The sequence below is a fragment of the Mobula birostris genome, chromosome 14, assembly GCF_030028105.1.
Source record: "Mobula birostris isolate sMobBir1 chromosome 14, sMobBir1.hap1, whole genome shotgun sequence".
Lineage (NCBI taxonomy): Eukaryota > Metazoa > Chordata > Chondrichthyes > Myliobatiformes > Myliobatidae > Mobula > Mobula birostris.
The window spans coordinates 881,435-903,389 of record NC_092383.1 but is presented as its reverse complement, the minus strand read 5'-3'; the positions used below and the strand labels follow the sequence as shown (position 1 = coordinate 903,389).

Below are 21,955 nucleotides of genomic sequence, written 5' to 3'. Positions count from 1 at the left end.
TTTATGCTAATGTAACACCCTTACGAACTCTTTTAGGCTTTTCTGATACCTTAGAACTCATCTTGCTAACGGCTGCTCACAGGCACGTGTTTAAGCAGTGCCGACTAGAATGCAGTTCCGAATCCAGGGGAGGAGCGGCTGCTTGGGGCGCACGCTGCCTTTTTTCACATGCTGCCTTTTTTCGTAACAGTGAAAACACCTTCTGTTAGCGAAAACAGGTAACTAATGTAGGTCTTTCATAACAGCGAGGTTTCGTAAAGCAAATGTTCGAAAAGTGGGGGACACCTGTATTGGGAGCTCTAATATAATCCCATTAATGTGGTCATCCCTTTCTTTTTCCTCATTGCACCCACCTAGCCTCAGTAGATGAACTCTCCGCTCTGTCCGGTCTGAGCACTGCTGTGATACTTTCCCTGACTAATAATGCCACCCGACCCCCTTTAATCTATGTCACTCAATGATGTCTAAAATAATGGAATATTGAGCTGCCTGTCCTGCAGCCAAGTTGCACTAATGGCTACAATGTCATAATTCAACTCGCTGATCCATGCCCTAACCTTGTCCACTTTTCCTACAATACTCCTTGCATGGAAGTGTACACAACTTAGAACATTAGCCCCACCATGCTCAGTTGTTCAATTCCTGACTTTGTACATTTTTCCCCACAACAATGCCATTATCTGTTCTGGCACTCTGATTCCCATTCTCATGCAACTCTAACCCCCCGCGTCTGTGCAGCACTAGCAAACCTTGCCACAAGGATATTTGTCTCCCCCTCCAGTGCAGGTGCAAAACCGTCCCTTCTGTACAAGTCTCACCTTCCTTGGAAGAGAGCCCAGTGATCCAGAAATCTGATACCTCCCTCCTGCACCATCTCCTTAGCCACGTGTTAAATTGTATAATCTTCCTTTTTCTGGCACGTGGCACAGATTGTGGTTCTGAGATCACAACCCTGGAGGTCCTGAGCTTTAACTCCCTGAGCTCTGCAGAACCTCATCACTCTTCCTAGCCATTTCACTTTTACCATCGTGGACCATGACCTCTGACTCCTCTCCCTTCCGCTTACGAATGCTCTGGATCCAATCCAAGTTATCTGTGACTCTGCACCTAGAAGCAACATCATCCAGCAATCCCGTTCTCATCCACAGAACCTTCTTATCTGTTCCCTTAACCAATGAATCCCTGATCACTTACAGTTTGCCGCCTCTTCCTCCCTTCCCTTCTGAGCCACAGAGCCAGGGTCAGAGACCTCTGCCACCCCCGCCCCCAACAGTATCCAAGGTGGTACAGCTGGTGTTGAGGGGAACGGCCACAGGGGTATACTGCATTGGCTGCCTATCTCCTTTCCCCTTTCTGACTGTTACTCTGTTACTGTGTACCGCACCTTGGGCATAGCTACCTCCCGATAAGTCCTGTCTATCAACCCCTCAGCCTCCCGAGTGATCCAGAATTCATCCAGCTCAAACTGTAACTCCTTTACACCTACCATTCACTACTTATAGGTGTAGCCATTAGGGACACTGGAGGTCTTCCTGCCTTCCCACATCCTGCAAGAGGAGCATTCCACTATCCTGCCTAGCATCCCCACTGCTTCAACAGTGTAATAAGAAAGAAGAAAAGAAAAATTAGATGAAAAGAAATTACCTAGAGCCTCCGCCTCTCCTTGCTGAATCAAAGCCTGAACTCCCCACTAACAATGGTCCACTCCTACAATGGCCACTCCGCTTAAACCTAATTCCTTTTCTTTTTACTCGACCTTGCCAAGTGTCTAATTATGCACACTCCAGCGCCTCCTCAGGAACTGTGGAGCACAGGATGTCCTGATTTCCCCTGCTCGATTCTTTTGAAATCTCTTTCCCACTACTCAGTCCAACGTCTCCTTGGGAACTGTGCAGCACAGAATACAGAACTCATACTAATAAATGAAAGGTGTAGTGGGTACGTTCACCATGACCAATCTTGCCCTGCAACACTTTTGGAGAAACCTAATTTGTGATTCTGTTGTTGTTTTAGGTTCACAGTGAGATGTTAAATACACAAACACTGCTGGTTAATCTAATGGAAAAGGAGCATGAATTAGCGCAAACACAGTGATGTACTTAGAAGAATGGATGAAATTAAATGCCAAGATATACCAAAAGACACCAGGAAAGCCAATAAAATATTTTTTAGTAACACTTAGACATTTTCAAATTGCTTTTGTATTTGGAGTAAGTGTAAAAAAGAATTCTTCCTTATTTGAGAAACTTAAAATGTGTAAACCCAGTTTCTCATATGTCCCTCCAATTCAATCCTTTATATAACCAAACATGATCAATTATGTTCATATGTGAAGAGTCCTCAATGCGAAGATGATCTATAATGCTATTGTGAGTGAAAAAAAAATCTATATTTTTATTTCTCTGGATATGGACAGGGTAAAAAGATTATTTTAATAAACAAAAAAATTACATCAGAATTCACATTCTTGTGGATATTGTTTACTTATAGAGATTAGTAACTTAGAGAACTGAACAAAAGACTTTTTTAAATAAATGCTCAAATAATTCTGGAAGCTGCACACATTACTGTGGGAGAGGAGGAAGAAAATAGCCTTCATCAAAGCGAAGCAAATGAAAAAGAAGCCTACATGTTTTGTTTCAATTAAATACTGTAAGCTCATGTCAAAATTCAAATCATAGACTTAAAGGTTCTTCTGATAGGATGCTTTCTTCCAAATATCTTGTTGCTGACCATCGTTTAGTATCAGTAACTACTAAAATACTTTGCATGTATAAGGAGGAGAGGGCAAAATCAGGAACTTTGAGAGTGACATTGTATTCCTGTGTCCTGAGAGGATGCCCTTGAAATTTTTTTTAGATTATGAAGATCCGTAGTCCTCTCTTATTGTCATTTAGTAATGCATGCATTAAGAAATGATACATTATTTCCTCCGGTGTGATATCACAAAACACAGGACAAACCAAGACTAAAAAAACTGACAAAACCACATAATTATAACATATAGTTACAACAGTGCACAATACCATAACTTGATGAAGAAGTCCGTGAGCACAGTAAAGTTCAAAGTTTCTCAAATGTCCCACATCTCACGCAGACGGGAGAAGGAAGGAAAACTCTCCCTGCCGTGCTGACCACAATCCGACTCTGAGTCATCCGAAAACTTCGAGCTCTGATCAGCTGTCTGACACCGAGTACCGAGTGCCATCTCTGTCTGAGCGATTCGACCTCTTTCTTGGTCGCCAAAAGCAGGCAAGGCCGGGGATTTTGAGGCCTACCCTCCAAAAGATTCCCGACCGCGCAGTAACGACAGCAGCGAACGAGCATTTCAGAAATTTTTCCAGATGTTCCTCTGTGCTTTCATATCCATTCTTCATCAAATCAGAATTGTTCACGGCCCCTATTTAACAGATACAACATCATTTGAAATAGGTACCACAGTCTGTTTCACACAGGGCATGTCTACTGAACTATTAAAATCTCATCCACGTGTTGTAGTACGTTTTCCAGCTTGTAATTCTTTACGAAGAGGAAAACAGTTGATGTGTTTCTGTTGGGAACATGGTGTAATAAAGATTTTTTTGCTTTCTTATTTTTTGTCATATTTTAAAATGAAGACTAAACTCTTTGCTCACTGGTTGTGTCTGCAGTAGTCAGAAATTTGACATAGAATAATAGAACATAATAACAGTGCCTTCGGCCCAACCAATAATCTTGTCATCTAGGTTTTCTCTTTTAAAAACCTTTTGCAAATAAAACCTGCACTTCAGTCAACCACGCAAATTTTCTGATGGTTTTGCATTTGGAGCTGTAGAGTTCTGTACATTGTCAACATCGAATTCCACAGATTCTTATATCTCTCTATTTCATATTTCCTATACAACGATCATTTATAGATAGTCACAATTAAACTACATACATATATAACTTAAATAATGTATATAGAAATGCAATGACATTTCTTCAAACCAGGGTGTAAAACACAGTAGTATGCATAATACACAATAACTTATGAAGGTAAGGAGAAAATCTACAGATGAATCACACATAAATAACAAACTAAAGGGCATTAATATTAAATATTGTCAGGTACGGAACAGTTTAATCAGTAACATTTCAAATACGATGCGGCTGGGAGATCAGTAGCCTAATGTCCTGGGGAAAGAAACTGTTGTTCATCCTCACCAATCTTGCTTTTGTGCATCGGAGTCTCCTGCCTGATGGTAGAAAGTCCAAGAGGATGCTGAATGGATGGGTGGGATCCTTGATAATACTAAGGGCCCTGCGTTTGCAACGCTTCTGATAAATGTCTCTGATGGATGGTATGGAGACCCCTATAGTCCTCTCGGCTGCTCAGTTCTTTGTAGGGACTTCAGGTCCAATGCTCGACTGCTTCCATACCAGATGGCGATGTAACTTGTCAGGATGCTCTCAACGCTGCTCCTGTAAAACACAGTTAAGATGTGGGGTGGGAGCCTTGCTTGCGTTAGTCGTCTTAAGGTGCTGCTGTGCCTTCCTGTTCAGGGAAGTGATATTAAGGGACCATCTGTGATGTGAACTCCCAGGAACTTGGTGCACGTAGCTCTCTGTATGGAGGAGCCATGTATTCGCAGAGGGGGACAGGATGGTTTGGCTGCTCCTTCCTGAAGTGCACAATGATTTCCTGTGTCTTCTCTATGTTCGCGCTTGAGTTATTCTTCTTACACCAAGCCGCCAGCCACTCCACTTCCTCTCTGTACTCCATCTCATCATCGTTCTTGATAAGGTCAATGCCTGTCCATATGTTCCTGGATCTTCATGTTGGGGCCTTTGTTACAACTTAATTCTCATGAAATTTTGCTTAAGAATTGATATACAAATGTATCCGAAGTTCCTGTTTATATAAATCAGTAACGGGTACTTCACCAAATATCAGCAGTGCACATAATTGCAAATGCTTTGCTATCTGGAAGGGAAATTGCATTGTTTTAAACCTTCATCTTTCAGTAATTTCCCTTGGATTTGTTTTGTGTTGTTGCTTTGAAAGACATTGGCCACAGAAATTTTCTACTCATTCTGCTTGACTTTGCTTGGAACTCTGTGGTCTCAGTCAGAGAAACCTTAATTTTTGTAAAATTCACTTCTCATTTCTAATTGATCCCTGAACCTTGAACCACTACTGACCTGGTGAAGGTGCTCCACAGTTTTATTAGAAAGGGAGCTTCTGTATTTAATTTAATTTAATTTATTTAATTTAGAGATACAGAGAGAACAGGCCCTTCTGGCTCAATGAGCCTTACTGCCCAGCTACCCCTAATATAACCCTGCCTAATCACAGGATAATTTACAACGACCAGTCAACTTACTCACTGGTACGTCCTTGGACTGTGAGAGGAAACCCACATGATCACAGGGAGGGCGCATAAGCTCCTTACAGATGCTGTGGAGATTGAATTCTGAACTCCAATGCCCCAAGCTGTTCCAGCATTGCACTAACCACTGCGCTACTGTAGCGCCCCCAGTGGAAGACACAGTGATGATGAAGGAAGGTGATAAACTTCCAAGTCAGGGTAGTAAGAGACTTCAGGAATCTGTGGCTGATGGTGTCTCTGTGGCCCTTGTTCAAGGTGAAAGAAGTCACAGATTTGGGAGCTGCTGTGGATGTAGCTGACAGAGTAAGTACGATCCATTTTGTAGATGGTACGCATCATGTGCCATTGTGGAGGGAACAGTTGGGTGGTTGATGCAATGTCAGTCAAATGAATGCTTAGTCCAGCTTTTGTGTCTCTTGAGTCATTGAGGATGCACTCAGTGGATAGGTGACACACGCTGTTACAGCACCAGTGACCCGTGTTCACTGTCTGTAAGGAGTCTGTACATTCTCCCTGTGACCACATGGGTTTCCTCTGGGTCCTCTGGTTTCCTCCCACGTTCCAAAGATGGATGCGTCAGGGTGAGTAAGTTATGTTGGTGCCAGTAGCGTGTCAACACTTGAGCTTCCTAGCACATCCTTGGGCTGTGTTGGTCATTGATGCAAATGACACATTTATCTCCATGTTTCAATGTACATATGACAAATAAAGTTAATCTTTAGTATTCTATCATATTCCTGAGCTGTATCTTGTCGACGCTGGGAAGGCTTTGTGTCAGGAAGTTAGTCAGTTTCTGCAGCGTCCCCAGCCTCTGAAGTGCATTTGTGGTGTTTGTGTGTCTGGTCCATTTGGGGTTGTAGTCATGAGTGACCTCCAGCATATTTCAATAAACAGGGCAGTACGGGAAGGATCAGGTTTTTTGATCTTTTTCTAGTGCATTCCATACCATACAATGCTCATTGCTGGGGGAAAAGCTCCATTCAATGCAGGTTGCCATTTCCATTGTATCCTGGATAATGGACTACCTGACTGGCAGACCAGTTTGTGCAGCTTCAGAGCTGTGTTGTCAGACATGACTCTAAGCAGCACTGGGGTCCCACAGGGGACTGTATTGGCTCCTTTTCTGTTTACCCGTATACCTCAGACCTTAGATACATCACTGAGTCATGTCACCTGCAGAAATTCTCTGATGACTCAGCAATAGTTGGGTGTATAGACGGAAGGGTGAATACAGGGCCCTGGTGGATGACTTTGTCGAATGTTGCAAAGCTGAATCATCTGCAGCTCAACATCAGTAAGACAAGGGAGATGGTGATGGACTTTAGGAAGACCAAGCCTGCATTGCTCCCTGTTATTGATAGCAAGGACCTACAAGTACCTGGGGGGTGCTCCTGGATAACAGATTTGAGTGAAGCACTAACACAGAGGTGATGTACAAGAAAAGCCAGAGCCACCTCTACCTCCTGAGGTGACCAAGGCCTTTCCGAGTATGCAGCCCTCTCCTTCACATGTTCTCCTAGTCTGTTGTCACCAGTACGATCTTCTATGTGGTGGTGTGCTGGGGCAATGGCATCAACATGGGTGATGCCAACAGGCTCAATAAACTGATTAGAAAGGCTGGCTTAATCATACGAGTCAAACTGGACACACTGGAGGTTGTGATAGAACAAAGGACCCTACAGAAAGTCCTGCCAATTCTGGGCAATGTTGCTCACCCCTTGCATGCCACCTTGACTGAGCAGAGGAGCACTTTTAGTAACAGACTAAGACAACTGCGCTGCTCCAAAGTGCGCTATATGAGGTCATTCTTACCCCCGGCCATCAGGCTCTATAATGAGTCAAACTATAGCTGGGTAAGTGGTCTTGTAATCTTTGGTTTGTAAGTCTTGCACATCTTATTTTCAAGCTAACATTTTTATTCTTTCTTACTTCTCTTCAAATATTTGTATATCTGTGCACTTGTAATGCTACTGTGACATTGTAATTTCCTTTGGGATCGATAAAGTATCTATTTATGGGTGGGAACTTGATTATGATGGTCTTAATGTCAAGAGTAGGTGATTTGACTCCCTCTTATTAGACTTAGTCATCGCCACTTATCAAACAATGCTTGAATGTTTGGGTCTTGCTGCACTCGGACATGGAGACTGTTTGCTGAAGTGTTGTAAACAGGGAGAGAATGTTGTACAGTCATCAGCAAATTTCGCAGAAGGAAGGTCTCTGGTAAAGCACCGACGATGGTTGTGCCTAGGACACTGTCCTATGGAACTGCTGTGGTGATGTCCTGAGGCAGGAGGTTGAACCTAGGCAACCATAGGCTTTTTATTTTCTAAACATAGAACATTACAGTACAAAACAGGCCTTTCAGCTCACATTTTTGTGCCAATCTTTTAATCTACTCTGAAGATTAATCCAACCTTTCCCTTCTACATAGCGCTCCATTTTTCTGTCATCCATGTACCTATCTAATGCCCCTAATGTGTCTTTCTCTATCACCACTCCTAGCAGCGCATTGCCCACACCCACCACTCTCTGGGTAAAGAAAAGTTATGTGGCAATTTTGAAGGATCTATGGATGTAGACCCCAAGATTCCTCTGTTCCTCCACACCGCCAATAACCCTGTCATTAACCCTGTACTCTGTCCTCAGATTTGACCTTCCAAAAATAATTACTTCACACTTTCCCAGTTTGAACTCCATCTGTCACTTCTCATCCAAAATGCTGGAGGAACTCGGCTGGTCAGGCAGCATCTATGGAAAGGAATAAACAATTGATGTTTCAGGCCATGACCCTTCATTAGGTCTCCTGACCTGCTGAGTTCCTCCAGCATTTTGTACCATGAGGATATTTACAGTATCTACAAAATTTCATGTGTTTATAATGTGCCAGTTCTCAGCTCAGCTCTGCATCCTGTCAATGTCCCATTGTAACTTACAACAACCTTCTACACTGTTTACAGCTCCTCCAATCTTCTTGTCATCTGCAAACTTGCTAACCCACCCTTTCACTTCCTCATCCAAGTCATTTCTAAACATCGCAAAGAGCAGGGGTTCCAGAATAGATCCCTGCAGAAAACCATTGGGCTCCAACCTCCAGGGAGAACACACTCTATCTACAACCACACCTTGCATTCTGTGGGCAAGCCAGTCCCCAATCCTCACGGCCAAGCCAATCCCCAATCCTCACGGCCAAGCCAATCCCCAATCCTCACGGCCAAGCCAATCCCCAATCTTCACGGCCAAGCCAATCCCCAATCCTCACAGCCAAGCCAATCCCCAATCCTCACGGCCAAGCCAATCCCAAATCTACATGGCTAAACTAATCCCGAATCTACATGACCAGGCCAAGCCAATCCCCAATCCACAAACCTCACAGCCAAACCAATCCAATCCCAAATCCTCATGGCCAACTTTCTTTGGATCCGTGTCTCCTGACTTTCTGAATGAGCCTACCATGAGGAACCTTATCAAGCCCCCTACTTACATATACACAAGAGACTTTTCCTTTTGCTGATTGACTTCAGTTTAAAGGCTCTGTGATGCCATGCATAGTCAGATGCTGTTTTGATGTTTCCCCTGATCCCATCTTTCCTCTCACATTCCCATTAGCTCCTGCTCATCTTCTGTTCTCCTGCCACTTACACTAGTGGAGTTTACAATGTCCAGTTAACCTTCCAATCCACACCACCACTGGCAAGTAGGAGGAAGCAAGGTCGGGATTGAACCAGGGTTTGTTGGGCTGTAAGGCTGAATCAGTGTTCCACCATTCACTGATGCATTGAAGAGACCATAAGACATAGGAGCAGAATTAGGCCAATTGGCCAATTGATGAGAGCTTTATAAAACTGATGGGCACGCAGCTATAGGAAGTCACCAGTAACAGTGTGATCATGTGACATCTCAAGAAATAGTAATTTATTATTATTTTACACTATTAGCTTTCAGTGTTGCAGGCTATTCGTATTCAGTCTATTCCTGTATTAAAACCACTTCACTAATTCTTCTAATCAGGCATTTTCAGACAAAGATATATAGCACTATTTGTTTCTCTTTCTTTCGAAGCTTAATGGGATCAATAGCTTCCCAAACTCTCGTCCAGATGATCCTCAAAATCACAATACTGTCAGCCTGTGAAGAGCATTGCCTGGACCTCACCCCACATCCACCTTGGGACAATAGGGGCAAAATCAGAATCACAATCAGGTTTAATATCACCGGCATATGTCGTGAAATTTGTTATGTGGCAACAATACATTAAAAAATTACAAATAAAAAATGTATATACTCTATATTAAATTAAATATGTAGTGCAAAAAGAGAGCAAAAAATACGTGAGTTCATATTACCATTCATTACTTTGATGCAGAGGGGAAGAAGCTGTTCCTAAAAGGTTGAGTGTGTGTCTTCAGGCTCCTGTACCTTGTCCCTGATGGTGTCAGTGAGAAGAGGGCATGGCTTTGTTCACTTTTGCGTTTCTGGTGTAGAAGTGGGATTTATCTGCTCTCCCCTGGAGAAATTAGCTTGAGTTTACCAGAAGGGCTAGGTCACAAAGGAAGTAATCAGGGAACACATCCAAGCCCTTGGGTCAGAAACAGAGTAATATGTGTTTATGTATTTTTAAATTGGCTAACCAAAAGGTGATCTTATAGAAACAAGGAAGTTAGTTGTAACTACACCATTAGTACTTGGGTCTGCAGGGGAACACTGAGAAAAACATGCAGAATGGAGAATCAGTAGCTGAGAACTATGTAATAACTGATGGTGGCTAGGCTGCATACATTTGCCATCTGCATAAGTCTGCGAAACTTCAACAAACTCTCCAGTCCTGATGAAGGCTCTCAGCCCGAAACATCAGCTAGGTTTCCCCTCCATATATGCTGCCTGACCCACTGAGTTCCTCCAGCATACTCTGGATTCCAACATCTGCAGAGTCTGTGTTAATAGATCTCTCCAGAAGTTCTGGTTGTAGCTCAATGTAATTGCCCCACAGACACAGAGTCGTTTGAAACTTGAAGTTAAAAAAAAATCTGGTTCAGTCATGTCACGTGTTTTTGGTCATCATTCCTGGGGCCAGATTAAAGGTTCATTCAATGCAACACATCAACATTGAACAAAAACCCTTTAAGCTTAAAGACTACACAGCTGACTGTTTTGGAGGACTGAGCTACCTTTATCCTGTCTGGAATAACATTTCGGGATGTGGTTCCTGGAGCATTCCATCCCTTCACAGATTTATGAACCTGGTGAAGTGTGGTCAGTCCTGGACTACACTGACAACTCAGGACAGAAGCAGACCCCTTATCTATTCTGTCACCAATTAATGTGCTTTAAGGTTGTGCCAAGTGCTTTCCTGAGGATGTGGTATTGATATTTGAGCCTCCTGCTCATCAGGAGATGACAGCTGGCAAGGGTAACAGAGAAACGTAGAATAATTTTACTCTTGTTTCTATTTTTAGTTTTAACTGAAGGTTGTGACGTGGACTGTTATTGATCATAGCTACTGAGCCTGTTTGGAAGTCAGATGCTGCTTTAGACTGTCCACTCTCTATATTAGGGCATTGCATTCTCTGGTTTTATTGGGCATTCAGTACACTCCACAGGATCTGTGTCCTGAGAAGTGGACAATGAGTGCCAGGCTGTCACTTGGTGGCCGGGGAAGTGTGGTCGCAGCCAGTGCCGTGTGGCTTAATGGTTAGGAAGACTTGGTTAACCTGCCCTTTCCTTTGAACTTACCTGGCTTTGCCACAGTACAGGACTTCTGCTCCAAGTAGCAAGCATGGGAGGTTTATCCCAAAACCACCACATATTCTCTGTTTGAGCGAGACTTGCTTTTCTTCTAACAGCAGATATGGCAATCAAAATGGAAGGGTTCTCGACTTTCCATATGGACTAATTGCTGATTCAGAAAAAGCAAAAGGTGGAAGTGTGTGTTTCATGATAAACTCTTGCTGGTGCTCCAATGTGGCGGTTTTATCGAACTCGCATTCCCCTTACCTTGAACACCTAATGGTCAAATGCCATTCATTCTATTTACCAGGGGAGTTCTCCTCCATAATCCTGAACACAGTTTATATACCACCAGTGGCCGACTGTAATCAAGCACTTGAAATGCTGCATGATGCTGTCTCCAAACAGGAACAATATATCCCGATGCATTTCAGATCATAGTCAGGGACTTCAATCAGGCTTGTTTGAAGAAAACTCTGCCCAATTACTGCATATACCTGTAGCACCAGAGGTTCTGACACACTAGACCTCTGTTATACTAAGAAAAGGAATGTCTACCATTCCTTGCCCAGACTGCATTTTGGTAAATTGCATCACTTGGCTGTCCTTCTACATGCAAGCAGGCAGAGGCTAAAGAGCAAAGTTCCGAGAGATCTGAACAACAAAGAGGTGACCACGGGAGGTTTGCAGATGAGCTCAGCGCCGCCTTAGCTCACTTTTACAGTCAAATATGGAGGAACCATCACAAGCTCCCACGGCCCCTGGTGATCCTATAATTTCAGTCTCTGAGATCAATGTGCAAGTAGCTTTCAGGAGAGTGAACCCACAAAAAGCATCCAGCCCAGATGGGGTACCTGGCCAATGCCAAACACCTGTGCTGTAGTGTTCACTGAGAGAGATCCTTAACCTCTCGTTTCAAACAGGCTTCAATTATACAGGTGCCCAAGAAGAACGTGGCGACCTGCCTCAGTGATTATTGTTCAATAGCACAAACATCCGCAATGATGAAACGTGTCATCTCCTTCATAGGTGCACCACAAGACTGTGCGCTTAGCTCCCTGCTCTACTTGCTTTTCACTTGTGACTATGTGGCTAAGCATAGTTCCAGTGCCATTTTCAAGTTTGCTGATGACACTACTGTAATAGGCTGATTCAAATCTGGTGATGAATGTTCATATAGGAAGGAGATTGAAAATCTGGCTGAGTCGTGCCATAAGAACAACCTCTTATTCAGTGTCAGCAAGACCGAGGAGCTGATTATTGACTTCAGGAGGAGGAAGACAGTAAGATATAGGAGCAGGATTAGGTCATTTTGCCCATCAAGTCTGCTCCACCATTCAACCATGGCTGATCCTTGTTCCCCTCCTCAGACTCACTCCCCAGCCTTCTCCCCATAACTTTTGATGCCCTGTCCAATCTTGAACCTATCAAGCTCTGCCTTAAATAACAGCCCAACGACCCGGCCTCCACAGCTGCCTGTGGTAATAAACTCCACAAATTCACCAATGATCTAACCATGTTAGTAACTTTCCTGTAATACCATGGGCTTTTCACTTGGTAAGCAGCCTCATGTGTGGCACCTTGTCAAAGGCCTTCTGAAAGTCCAAATATACAACATCCGCTGCATTCCCTTTATCTATCCTAGTTGTAATCTCCTCAAAGAATTCCAACAGGTTTGTCAGGCAAGATTTTCCCTTTGGAAACCGTGGTGACTTTGTCCTATGTCATTAAGTATTCCATAACCTCATCCTTAACAATTGACTCCAACATCTTCCCAGCCACTGAGGTCAGTCTAACCAGTCTATAATTTCCTTTCTGCTGCCTTCCTCCTTTCTTAAAGAACAGGGTGACATTTGCAATTTTTCACTCTTCTGGCACCATGTCAGAGTTCAATGATTTTTGAAAGAACGTTATGAGTGCCTTCACAGTTTCTACCACTACCTCTTTCAGAACCCTAGGGTGCAGATCATCTGGTCTGGGTGACTTATGTACCCTTAGACCTTTCAGCTTTTTGAGCATCTTCCCCCTTGTACAAACGAACTGCACTCACTTCCCTTCCCTCACACCCTTCAACACCTGGCACACTGCTCACGTCTTCCACAGTGAAGACTGATGCAAAATACTCATTTAGTACACCTGCCATCTTGTTGTCCCCCATTAGGAACAGCCTAGCTGGGGGAAGTGACAGTGGCCATGCCTCTAGCACAGAGTCCGGTCCTGTGGCTCAGAGGGTAAGGAAAGGAAGAGAAAGGCAGTAGTGATAGAGGACTCCAGAGTTAGGGGGTCAGATGGGCAATTCTGTGGACGCAGAAAAGAAACTCGGATGGTAGTTTGCCTCCCAGGTGCCAGGGTCCAGGATGTTTCAGTTCGCATCCATGATATCCTGCAGTGGGAGGGAGAACAGCCAGAGGTCCTGAAAACAGACTACAGGGAGTTAGGAAGGAAGTTGAGAAGCAGGACCACAAAGGTAGTAATCTCAGGATTACTGCCTGTGCCACGTGATATTGAGTATAGGAATAGAATGAGGTGGAGGATAAATATTTCTGGATCATTGGGACCTCTTTTGGGGCAGGTGTGACCTGTACAAAAAGGACAGGTTGCACTTGAATCCCAGGGGGACCAATATCCTGGCGGGGAGGTTTGCTAAGGCTACTGGGGAGAGTTTAAACTAGAATTGTTGTGGTGTGGGAACCAAATTGAAGAGACTGGGGAAGAGGCTGTTGGCTCACAAATAGAGAAAGCTTAGACAGTGTGTGAGAGAAGATAGGCCGGTGATAGAGAAGGGACGCGCTCAGACCGATGGTTTGAGATATGTCTATTTTAACGCAAGGATATTGTGAACAAAGCGGATGAGCTTACAGCGTGGATCAGTACTTGGAGATATGATGTGGTGGCCATTACAGAGACTTGGATGGCTCAGGGACAGGAATGGTTACTTCCAGTGCCAGGCTTTAGATGTTTCAGAAAGGACAGGGAGGGAGGCAAAAGAGGTGGGGGCATGGCACTGTTGATCAGAGATAGTGTCATGGCTGCAGAAAAGGAGGAAGACATGGAGGGATTGTCTACGGAGTCTCTGTGTGTGGAGGTTGGGAACAGGAAGGGGTCAATAACTCTACTGGGTGTTTTTTATAGGCTGCCCAATAGTAACAGGGATATCGAGGAGCAGATAGGGAAACAGATCCTGGAAAGATGTAATAATAACAGAGTTGTCGTGGTGGGAGATTTTAATTTCCCAAATATCGGTTGGCATCTCCCAAGAGCAAGGGGTTCAGATGGGGTGGAGTTTGTTAGATGTGTTCAGAAAGGTTTCTTGACACAATATGTAGATAAGCCTACAAGAGGAGAGACTGTACTTGAAATGGTATTGCAAAATGAACCTGGTCGGGTGTCAGATCTCTCAGTGGGAGGGCATTTTGGAGATAGTGATCATAATTCTATCTCCTTTATAATAGTATTGGAGAGAGATAGGAACAGACAAGTTGGAAAAGCGGTTAATTGGAGTAAGGGGAATTATGAGGCTATCGGACAGGAACTTGAAGCTTAAATTGGGAACAGACGTTCTCAGGGAAAGGTACAGAAGAAATGCGGCAAATGTTCAGGGGATATTTGTGTGGAGTTCTACATAGGTATGATCCAATGAGACAGGAAGGTTATTGTAGGGTACAGGAACCATGGTGTACAAAGGCTGTAGTAAATCTAGTCAAGAAGAAAAGAAAAGCTTACGAAAGATTCAGAGAGCTAGGTAATGTTAGAGATCTAGAAGATTATAAGGCTAACAAAAAGGAGCTTAAGAAGGAAATTAGGAGATCCAGAAGGGGCCATGAGAAAGCCTTGGCGGGCAGGATTAAGGAAAACCCCAAGGCATTCTACAAGTATGTGAAGAGCAAGAGGATAAGACGTGAAAGAATAGGACCAATCAAGTGTGACAGTGGGAAAGTGTGTATGGAACCAGAGGAAATAGCAGAGGTACTCAATGGAAAAGGATCTTAGTGATTGTAGTGATGACTTGCAGTGGACTGAAAAGCTTGGGCATGTAGATATTAGGAAAGAGGATGTGCTGGGGCTTTTGGAAAGCATCAAGTTGGATAAGTCACCGGGACTGGATGAGATGTACCCCAGGCTGCAGTGGGAGGCGAGGGAGGAGATTGCTGAGCCTCTGGCAATGATCTTTGCATCATCAAGGGGACGGGAGAGGTTCCGGAGGATTGGAGGGTTGCAGATGCTGTTCCCTTATTCAAGAAAGGAAGTAGAGATAGCCCAGGAAATCATAGACCAGTGAGTCTTACTTCAGTGGTTGGTAAGTTGATGGAGAAGATCCTGAGAGGCAGGATTTATGAACATTTGGAGAGGTATAATATGATTAGGAATAGTCAGCATGGCTTTGTCAAAGGCAGGTCGTGCCTTACGAGCCTGATTGAATTTTTTGAGGATATGACTAAACACATTGATGAAGGAAGAGCAGTAGCTGTAGTGTATGTGGATTTCAGCAAGGCATTCAATAAGGTACCCCATGCAAGGCTTATTGGGAAAGTAAGGAGGCATGGGATCCAAGGGGACATTGCTTTGTGGATTCAGAATTGGCTTGTTCACAGAAGGCAAAGAGTGGTTGTAAACGGGTCATATTCTGCATGGAGGTCAGTGACCAGTGTTGTGCCTCAGGGATCTGTTCTGGGACCCTTACTCTTCGTGATTTTTCTGAATGACCTGGATGAGGAAGTGGAGGGGTGGGTTAGTAAATTTGCTGATGACACAAAGGTTGGGGGTGTTGTGGATAGTGTGGAGGGCTGTCAGAGGTTACAGCGGGACATTGATAGGATGCAAAACTGGGCTGAGAAGTGGCAGATGGAGCTCAACCCAGAAGAGTGTGAGATGGCTCCTTTTGGTGGGTCAAATATGATGGCAGAATATAGTGTTAATGGTAAGACTCTTGGCAGTGTGGAGGATCAGAGGGATCTTGGGGTCTGAGTCCATAGGACGCTCAAAGCAGCTGTGCAGGTTGACTCTGTGGTTAAGAAGGCGCATTGGCTTTCATCAATCGTGGAATTGAATTTAGGAGCCAAGAAGTAATGTTGCTGCTGTATAGGACCCTGGTCAGACCCCACTTGGAGTACTGTGTTCAGTTCTGGTCGCCTCACTACAGGAAGGATGTGGAAACCATAGAAAGGGTGCAGATTTACAAGGATGTTGCCTGGATTGGGGAGCATGCCTTATGAAAGCAGGTTGAGTGAACTCGACCTTTTCTCCTTGGAGCGACAAAGGATGAGGGGTGTCCTGATAAGGGTGTATAAGATGATGAGAGGCATTGATCGTGTGGATAGTCAGAGGCTTTTTCCCAGGGCTGAAATGGCTGCCACAAGAGGGCACAGGTTTAAGGTGCTTGGAAGTAGGTACAGAGGAGATGTCAGGGGTCAGTTTTTTACGTAGAGAGTGGTGAGTGCGTGGAATGGGCTGCTGGCAACGGTGGTGGAGGCAGATACGATAGGGTCTTTTAAGAGACTCTTGGATAGGTACATGGAGCTTAGAAAAATAGAGGGCTATGGGTAACCTTAGTAATTTCTAAGGTAGGGACATGTTTGGCACAACTTTGTGAGCCGAAGGGCCTGTATTGTGCTGTAGGTTTTCTAAGTTTCTACTATTATTTCTCTGTCCTCATTTTCTAGTGGTCCTCTATCCACTCTCACCTCTCTTTTATTTTTTTACATACTTGAAAAAGCTTTTACTATCCACTTTGATATTGTTTGCTAGCTTGTTCTCATATTTCATCTTTTCCTAATTATTCTTTTAGTTACCCTCTGTAGCTTTTTAAAAGCTTCTCAACCCTCTATCTTCCCGCTAATTTTTGTTTTGTTGTATGCCCTGTCTTTTGTTTTAATGTTAGCTTTGACTTCCTTTATTAACCACAGTTGGACATATTGCCATTTGAGTTATTCTTTGTTTTTGGAATACATCTATCCTGCACCTTCCTCATTGTTCCCAGAAAAACACACCACCGCTGCTCTGCTGTCATCCCTGCCAATGCTCCTTCCAATTTACTTTGGCCAACTCCTCTCTCATACCACTGTAATTTTCCTTACTCCCTTTTTTGACATGCCTTTTCTATTTCCCGTTGTAACCTGTGGTCCACATCCCAGCTACTGTTTGAAGGCCTGTATATAACTGCCATCAGGGTTCTTTTACCCTTGCAGTTTCTTAACTCAACCCACAAGGTTTCAACATCTTCTGATCCTATGTCATATCTTTCTGCAGATATAGTGATTCTTTACCAGCAGAGCCACACCACCCCCACTGTCTACCTTCCTAGCCCTCTGATACAACGTGTAACCTTGGACATTCAGCTCCCAACTACAATCATCCTTCAGCCATGATTCATCATCATAGCTTGTCACCCAGACAACCAGCCACTCTAGTGTTGTTTGGTTGATGTTGAGCAGGTCAGTGTCAGCTAAATCAGGTGAGAGTGGGCAGTTGCGCAGAACGTGTTCAATGTTCTGCACCCTTTTGCCACACTCACAGGATTTGCTGGTCTTTAAATCCCACTTCACCATATTGTCTCCTGTCCCACAAACTCCCGCTTTCGCTCTGTTGAGAGTGCACCACTTCCGTCTGTCAAGCAGTGCCCTGTCTGGTAACATTTCTGTGGGGTCTTGCGCTGTATTGTGTAGTGAGGTTCTGGCTTCTGTTTGTTACCAGAGGTCAATCCTGTATGTTTGGGGGGGTGGTGATGTTCCGTGCGGTAGTTCCTCCACTGTATCAAAGCTTTTCCTCGATTTTAGGCTGTTGGAAACTGGCACATGATGATGTATTGGGTGCCGTGGATCTGAGGTCTGTTCATCTTTTTCAATTTTTGTTGTAGTGTGTCTTTGGATCTCTGGGGGAGCAATGCCTGCAAGTCTGTAAATGATGTTAGGGGGTGTGGGGCGCAGTGCGCCGGTGATTATTCAGCAGGCTTCGTTAAGCAACCGTTGGCCGTGATTCAGTGATGGCCACGTCAAACTGACAGTCTGTAATTGTGCAACATTTCACTGTATGTTGCAGAGGATCCAGAGTAACAATTATTTCATTCTCCATTACACTTTTGTACTGGAATTGACATTAAACAATCTTAAATCTTGAAAAGTTGAGAGGGTAGACTTACCTGGAATTGAAAGTAGATAGACATCCAGCACCCTTCCTTACACTGGAAGCAACAGACAGTTCACAGGAGTGGGAAGGTTTGTAAGGAAACGGAATCCAGCCACACTCCCACTGGAATCCAGACTCCAGTCAGCTACCAACATCTCTGTACAATCTTCCTTAACAAAATAGTTGGAGATCTGAGGGTAATAACTCAATACAGACATGGAAAACACACAAGGGATTTGGAATTAATAGGCACGGGTAGGTTTCCCAGTAAATGGAGATAATGACAACTGACTGTAAAAATAAAGTATCCGCACAAAGGAATTAAACTTACTGTTTTTCTTTATAATGCGGTAGTGTTTTTCTGTAAATAATACATGCAACAAATATTTATAATATTTTGGTTTTGTTTTCCTGCCTTTCAGATACAAGAAAGTTCTGTTCCAGAAACTTGTACCCTGGACTCTGTGGAATTCTCAGAGGTAACACAAATATTTTTCACCACTTGTACAGGTTAAATTCCTTGGGAAGGTGTATTCGTGCCACTGTGTCCTCTCTTCTGTACATCGCTTGCTTTCAGTAGCTGGGAGCACGCAGCAAGTGTTACCACTGCCAGGGTTGGCAATGCGAAACCCACGATATATGGCGAATCAGTTCACACCTCAGAAGCAGAGATCTGACAGGTCAAAGGATATGATGCCCCAGGCAAGGGACGGGGGAGTGTGGTTGGGGAGAAAAACTCGGGTGCCTGGGCTGGAACAGCTGGGAGTATTGAACATTGCTGCAGGAAGCTGGTATTTGCCCGCTACTGGTGCAGGTTGTCAGCAGCAATCTGTAACTCCAGTTCAAATTCAGTTAGTAGATATTTTTAATGACAAGTATTTCACCACTTTGTGGAATGAGAGAATGCACACCTGACCAATTCTTTCTTCCTGATTTTGGGATTTGATTCACATTCGAATTTGGATTTATTTGTCACACATGCATCAAAACATGGAGTGGCTCCCTGGTTTGTATTAACAAACGACACACCGGGATGTGCTGGGGGCAGCCCGCAAGTGCCACCTCCCTTCCTAGTGCCAACATAGTATGCCCATAATGTTCCACAGAACACAACATGACAAATTATTTTTGAACGGAAGCATCCACCCTCATCCAGCTGCCTGCCTGGTTGGCACTGAAGGAGGATTCACAGGGTCTGGGGGAATGGGGGAGGGAAGAGGACATCCTGCCAGCAGCTTTTTGGTACTGGAAGACTATAGCACACTCACATTTGACTGCTGAAACCTCGTCGTGGAATCGGCAGCAGGAATCTGGCATGTTCTCTGCCCCGCATCCCTCATGGCTGTAATGCAGAACTGGAACAGCTCCCTCACTACATGCACCAGTCCAGGACTAAAGGCCTCGTCTCATACCAGACTGTGTGATTGGCCTCAGCTTTTATCCAGTGCAAAATTTTTAAAAAACCAAACTGGTTGGGGAGCTCAGCAGGTGAGGCAGCATCTGTGAAGGCAGACAGATAGTAATCCAGAAACATGGTCTCCCTCGACTATTCCTCAGCCTCCATGGATGCTGCCTGACTCACTGAGCTCCCCCAGTGCTTTGACTTCTTTGTTTTGGATCCCAGAATCTGCAGGCCTTTGTGCCGCTTAGCTGAAGATATTGGCAGAGCAACACACTACCCTGCCCTGCAGGCTAATGTGGGGCTACAGTTGTACTGATCTGCTGTGCTTTGGTTCTAGGAGAAAGAAGTGTTACAGAAACAGCTGGAAGAAGCCAACCGCGAGGCGCAGAAGTATAGGCAGCAGCTCTTTGAGAAGGAGCAGGAGGCCGAGGCCTATCGACAGAAGCTGGAAGCCTTTGGGCATCTGCCCTCAAACAAGCAGATACTTTAAAAAGTCAGGTGGACATGGAGGCAAACACAGCACTCAAACAGCCAGTGGTTCCAGATCCTATGGGAAGGACAGCCTTCTCTATCACTGTGACACAAAAGGGCGCGGCAGCAACCCAAGTATAACAGTCCTGCGGGCAGAGCATGGCTCAGACAGTTGTGCTTTATGGTCGCTGAAATCCTGGTGATTGAACAGCAATCTGTGGACGCAAGGATGGAGGTTGAGGACAAAGAGATGAGACACAAAGGAATCTGCCCGTACCCAGAATATTCCACAAAAGCTGAGTCCTTCTGAAAAGCACAGTCACATTCACACCTTTCCTCAATGCCCAAGAGAAATCTCCTATTAAATTAGAAGGCTCTGGCTCTTGGCTTTATCTGTTGACTACTGCATTGCCTCTGTGAGATGCTGCAAGTGTGAAATATTATCTAGACAAAAGCAGAAAGGAGTCATGCTGGTGATTAGTGAAATGTAGTGGAGGTGCCTTTGCACAATGTGGGTAGAAATTGCCACTCACAGAGGTAACTGAGGCTTTCTTATTTCATTGTAACTGAAGGATGCTCCATGGGTTTGCAGTGTCTCTTCCCCTTCCTAAGATCATTTAAAAAGTTGAGTCATAGAACTTTAATAACGTCTGTTTTTTTTAAAGAAATTCGAAAGAGGAACTCTCAACGGCAGGAATACATTTAAGCTATAAAAACAATTTGAAATCTAAATTAAATAACCAACTTTTGTTGTAATTAACAAAAATAATTGCAAAAATGAGAATCTTGTTGATAATTGTTGTCACTGATTTTCCTAATGGGTTCAATTCAAATGCCATCAAGATGTGTCAGTGAATTGAGACACTTTTAAAATCCAGTGTGAGAACACAACACTGGAAAGATTCCTGGGGTGAATTATTCACTGTGTGAAAGGTGGAACGCTGCCCAATTGACAGTGTGTTGAGTGAGTGTATTGTTCAGGAAATGGTAGGTGATGATATTTTATACATCGTTGTTCATCCTGATGCTGCTCTGACCATGAACGGTCTTGTCTTCATAACAAGACGTTAATTCAACCCACTGAGCTGAGCTAAACAATTATACTCCATTTTAATTACTATTAATTTATGCCGTGCGAGTTTGAGAAGGCTCATTCCTTCAGTAGTGGCCAGTGTTTGACAAGATTGCACAGGGTTAGGTAGCTGGGGACTACTGTCTGCTGTCCGATGTGTTGAAAAGGATGACACTGTAGCTTGTTTATGTTCTGTGTTCAGCATCTGTTCCTGGAGAGCCAGCTCGTGTCCTGCCACCCCATCTGTGCCCAGTGCCCTTTACCTGCCTGGCCAATGATTTTGTTTAGTATTTAGTTGGGACATTTTTCACTGAGGGTTCTCAAGTGACCACTCTTAAATTGGTAACGCTGGCATCTCACTAAGCAGCAGGACTTGTTCAAGTATGAAAGAGACTGTGCTCCAGACGTCAGCTCCTGGCTTCATGTAAATTGAGATCCAGTTTATTAAAAACTGCAGTGAATTCAGAGCATTTCCTCAGATTTCTCTCTCAGCCTACCCTTGTAATTGTATAAACAAAGATGATTACAAATCTTCCACTGTATAATTTTGTATCAAATAAAAACTTTCTTAAATAATGATTTTCTTTAAATTAATTTCTTATCAATAGTGGCTGTGATCAAAGAATGCAGGAACCCCCATTCAAAGTACATTTATTATCAAAGTGTGTATACGATGTACAACCTTAGATTTTGTCGTCTTGCAGGCAAACATAAAACAAAGAAATACAATAAAACCCCACTCAACAGTCAAACACCCAATGTGCGGGGAAAAAACTAATTGTGCAAACAATAAAAAATGTGTTCAAAAAG

At 43.9% G+C, this 21,955-nt stretch overlaps 1 protein-coding gene across 6 annotated transcripts in view; it reads left to right on the top strand.

Moving 5' to 3' along the window:
- gabpb1 (GA binding protein transcription factor subunit beta 1) overlaps positions 1-21,717 on the top strand; it is an 81,587-nt gene extending 59,870 nt beyond the window's left edge. For 5 of the 6 annotated variants that reach the window (XM_072277911.1, XM_072277910.1, XM_072277913.1 and 2 more), the window contains 2 exons: positions 18,623-18,679; positions 19,940-21,717. In XM_072277911.1, the coding sequence (XP_072134012.1) occupies positions 18,623-18,679; positions 19,940-20,092 (210 nt within the window). In that variant the 3' untranslated portion in view covers positions 20,093-21,717. Of the gene's footprint in view, positions 1-2,013; positions 2,459-18,622; positions 18,680-19,939 lie in introns of those variants that run through there. The other variant, XM_072277912.1, reaches the window with a different exon arrangement.
- The last annotated feature ends 238 nt before the right edge of the window (positions 21,718-21,955 follow it).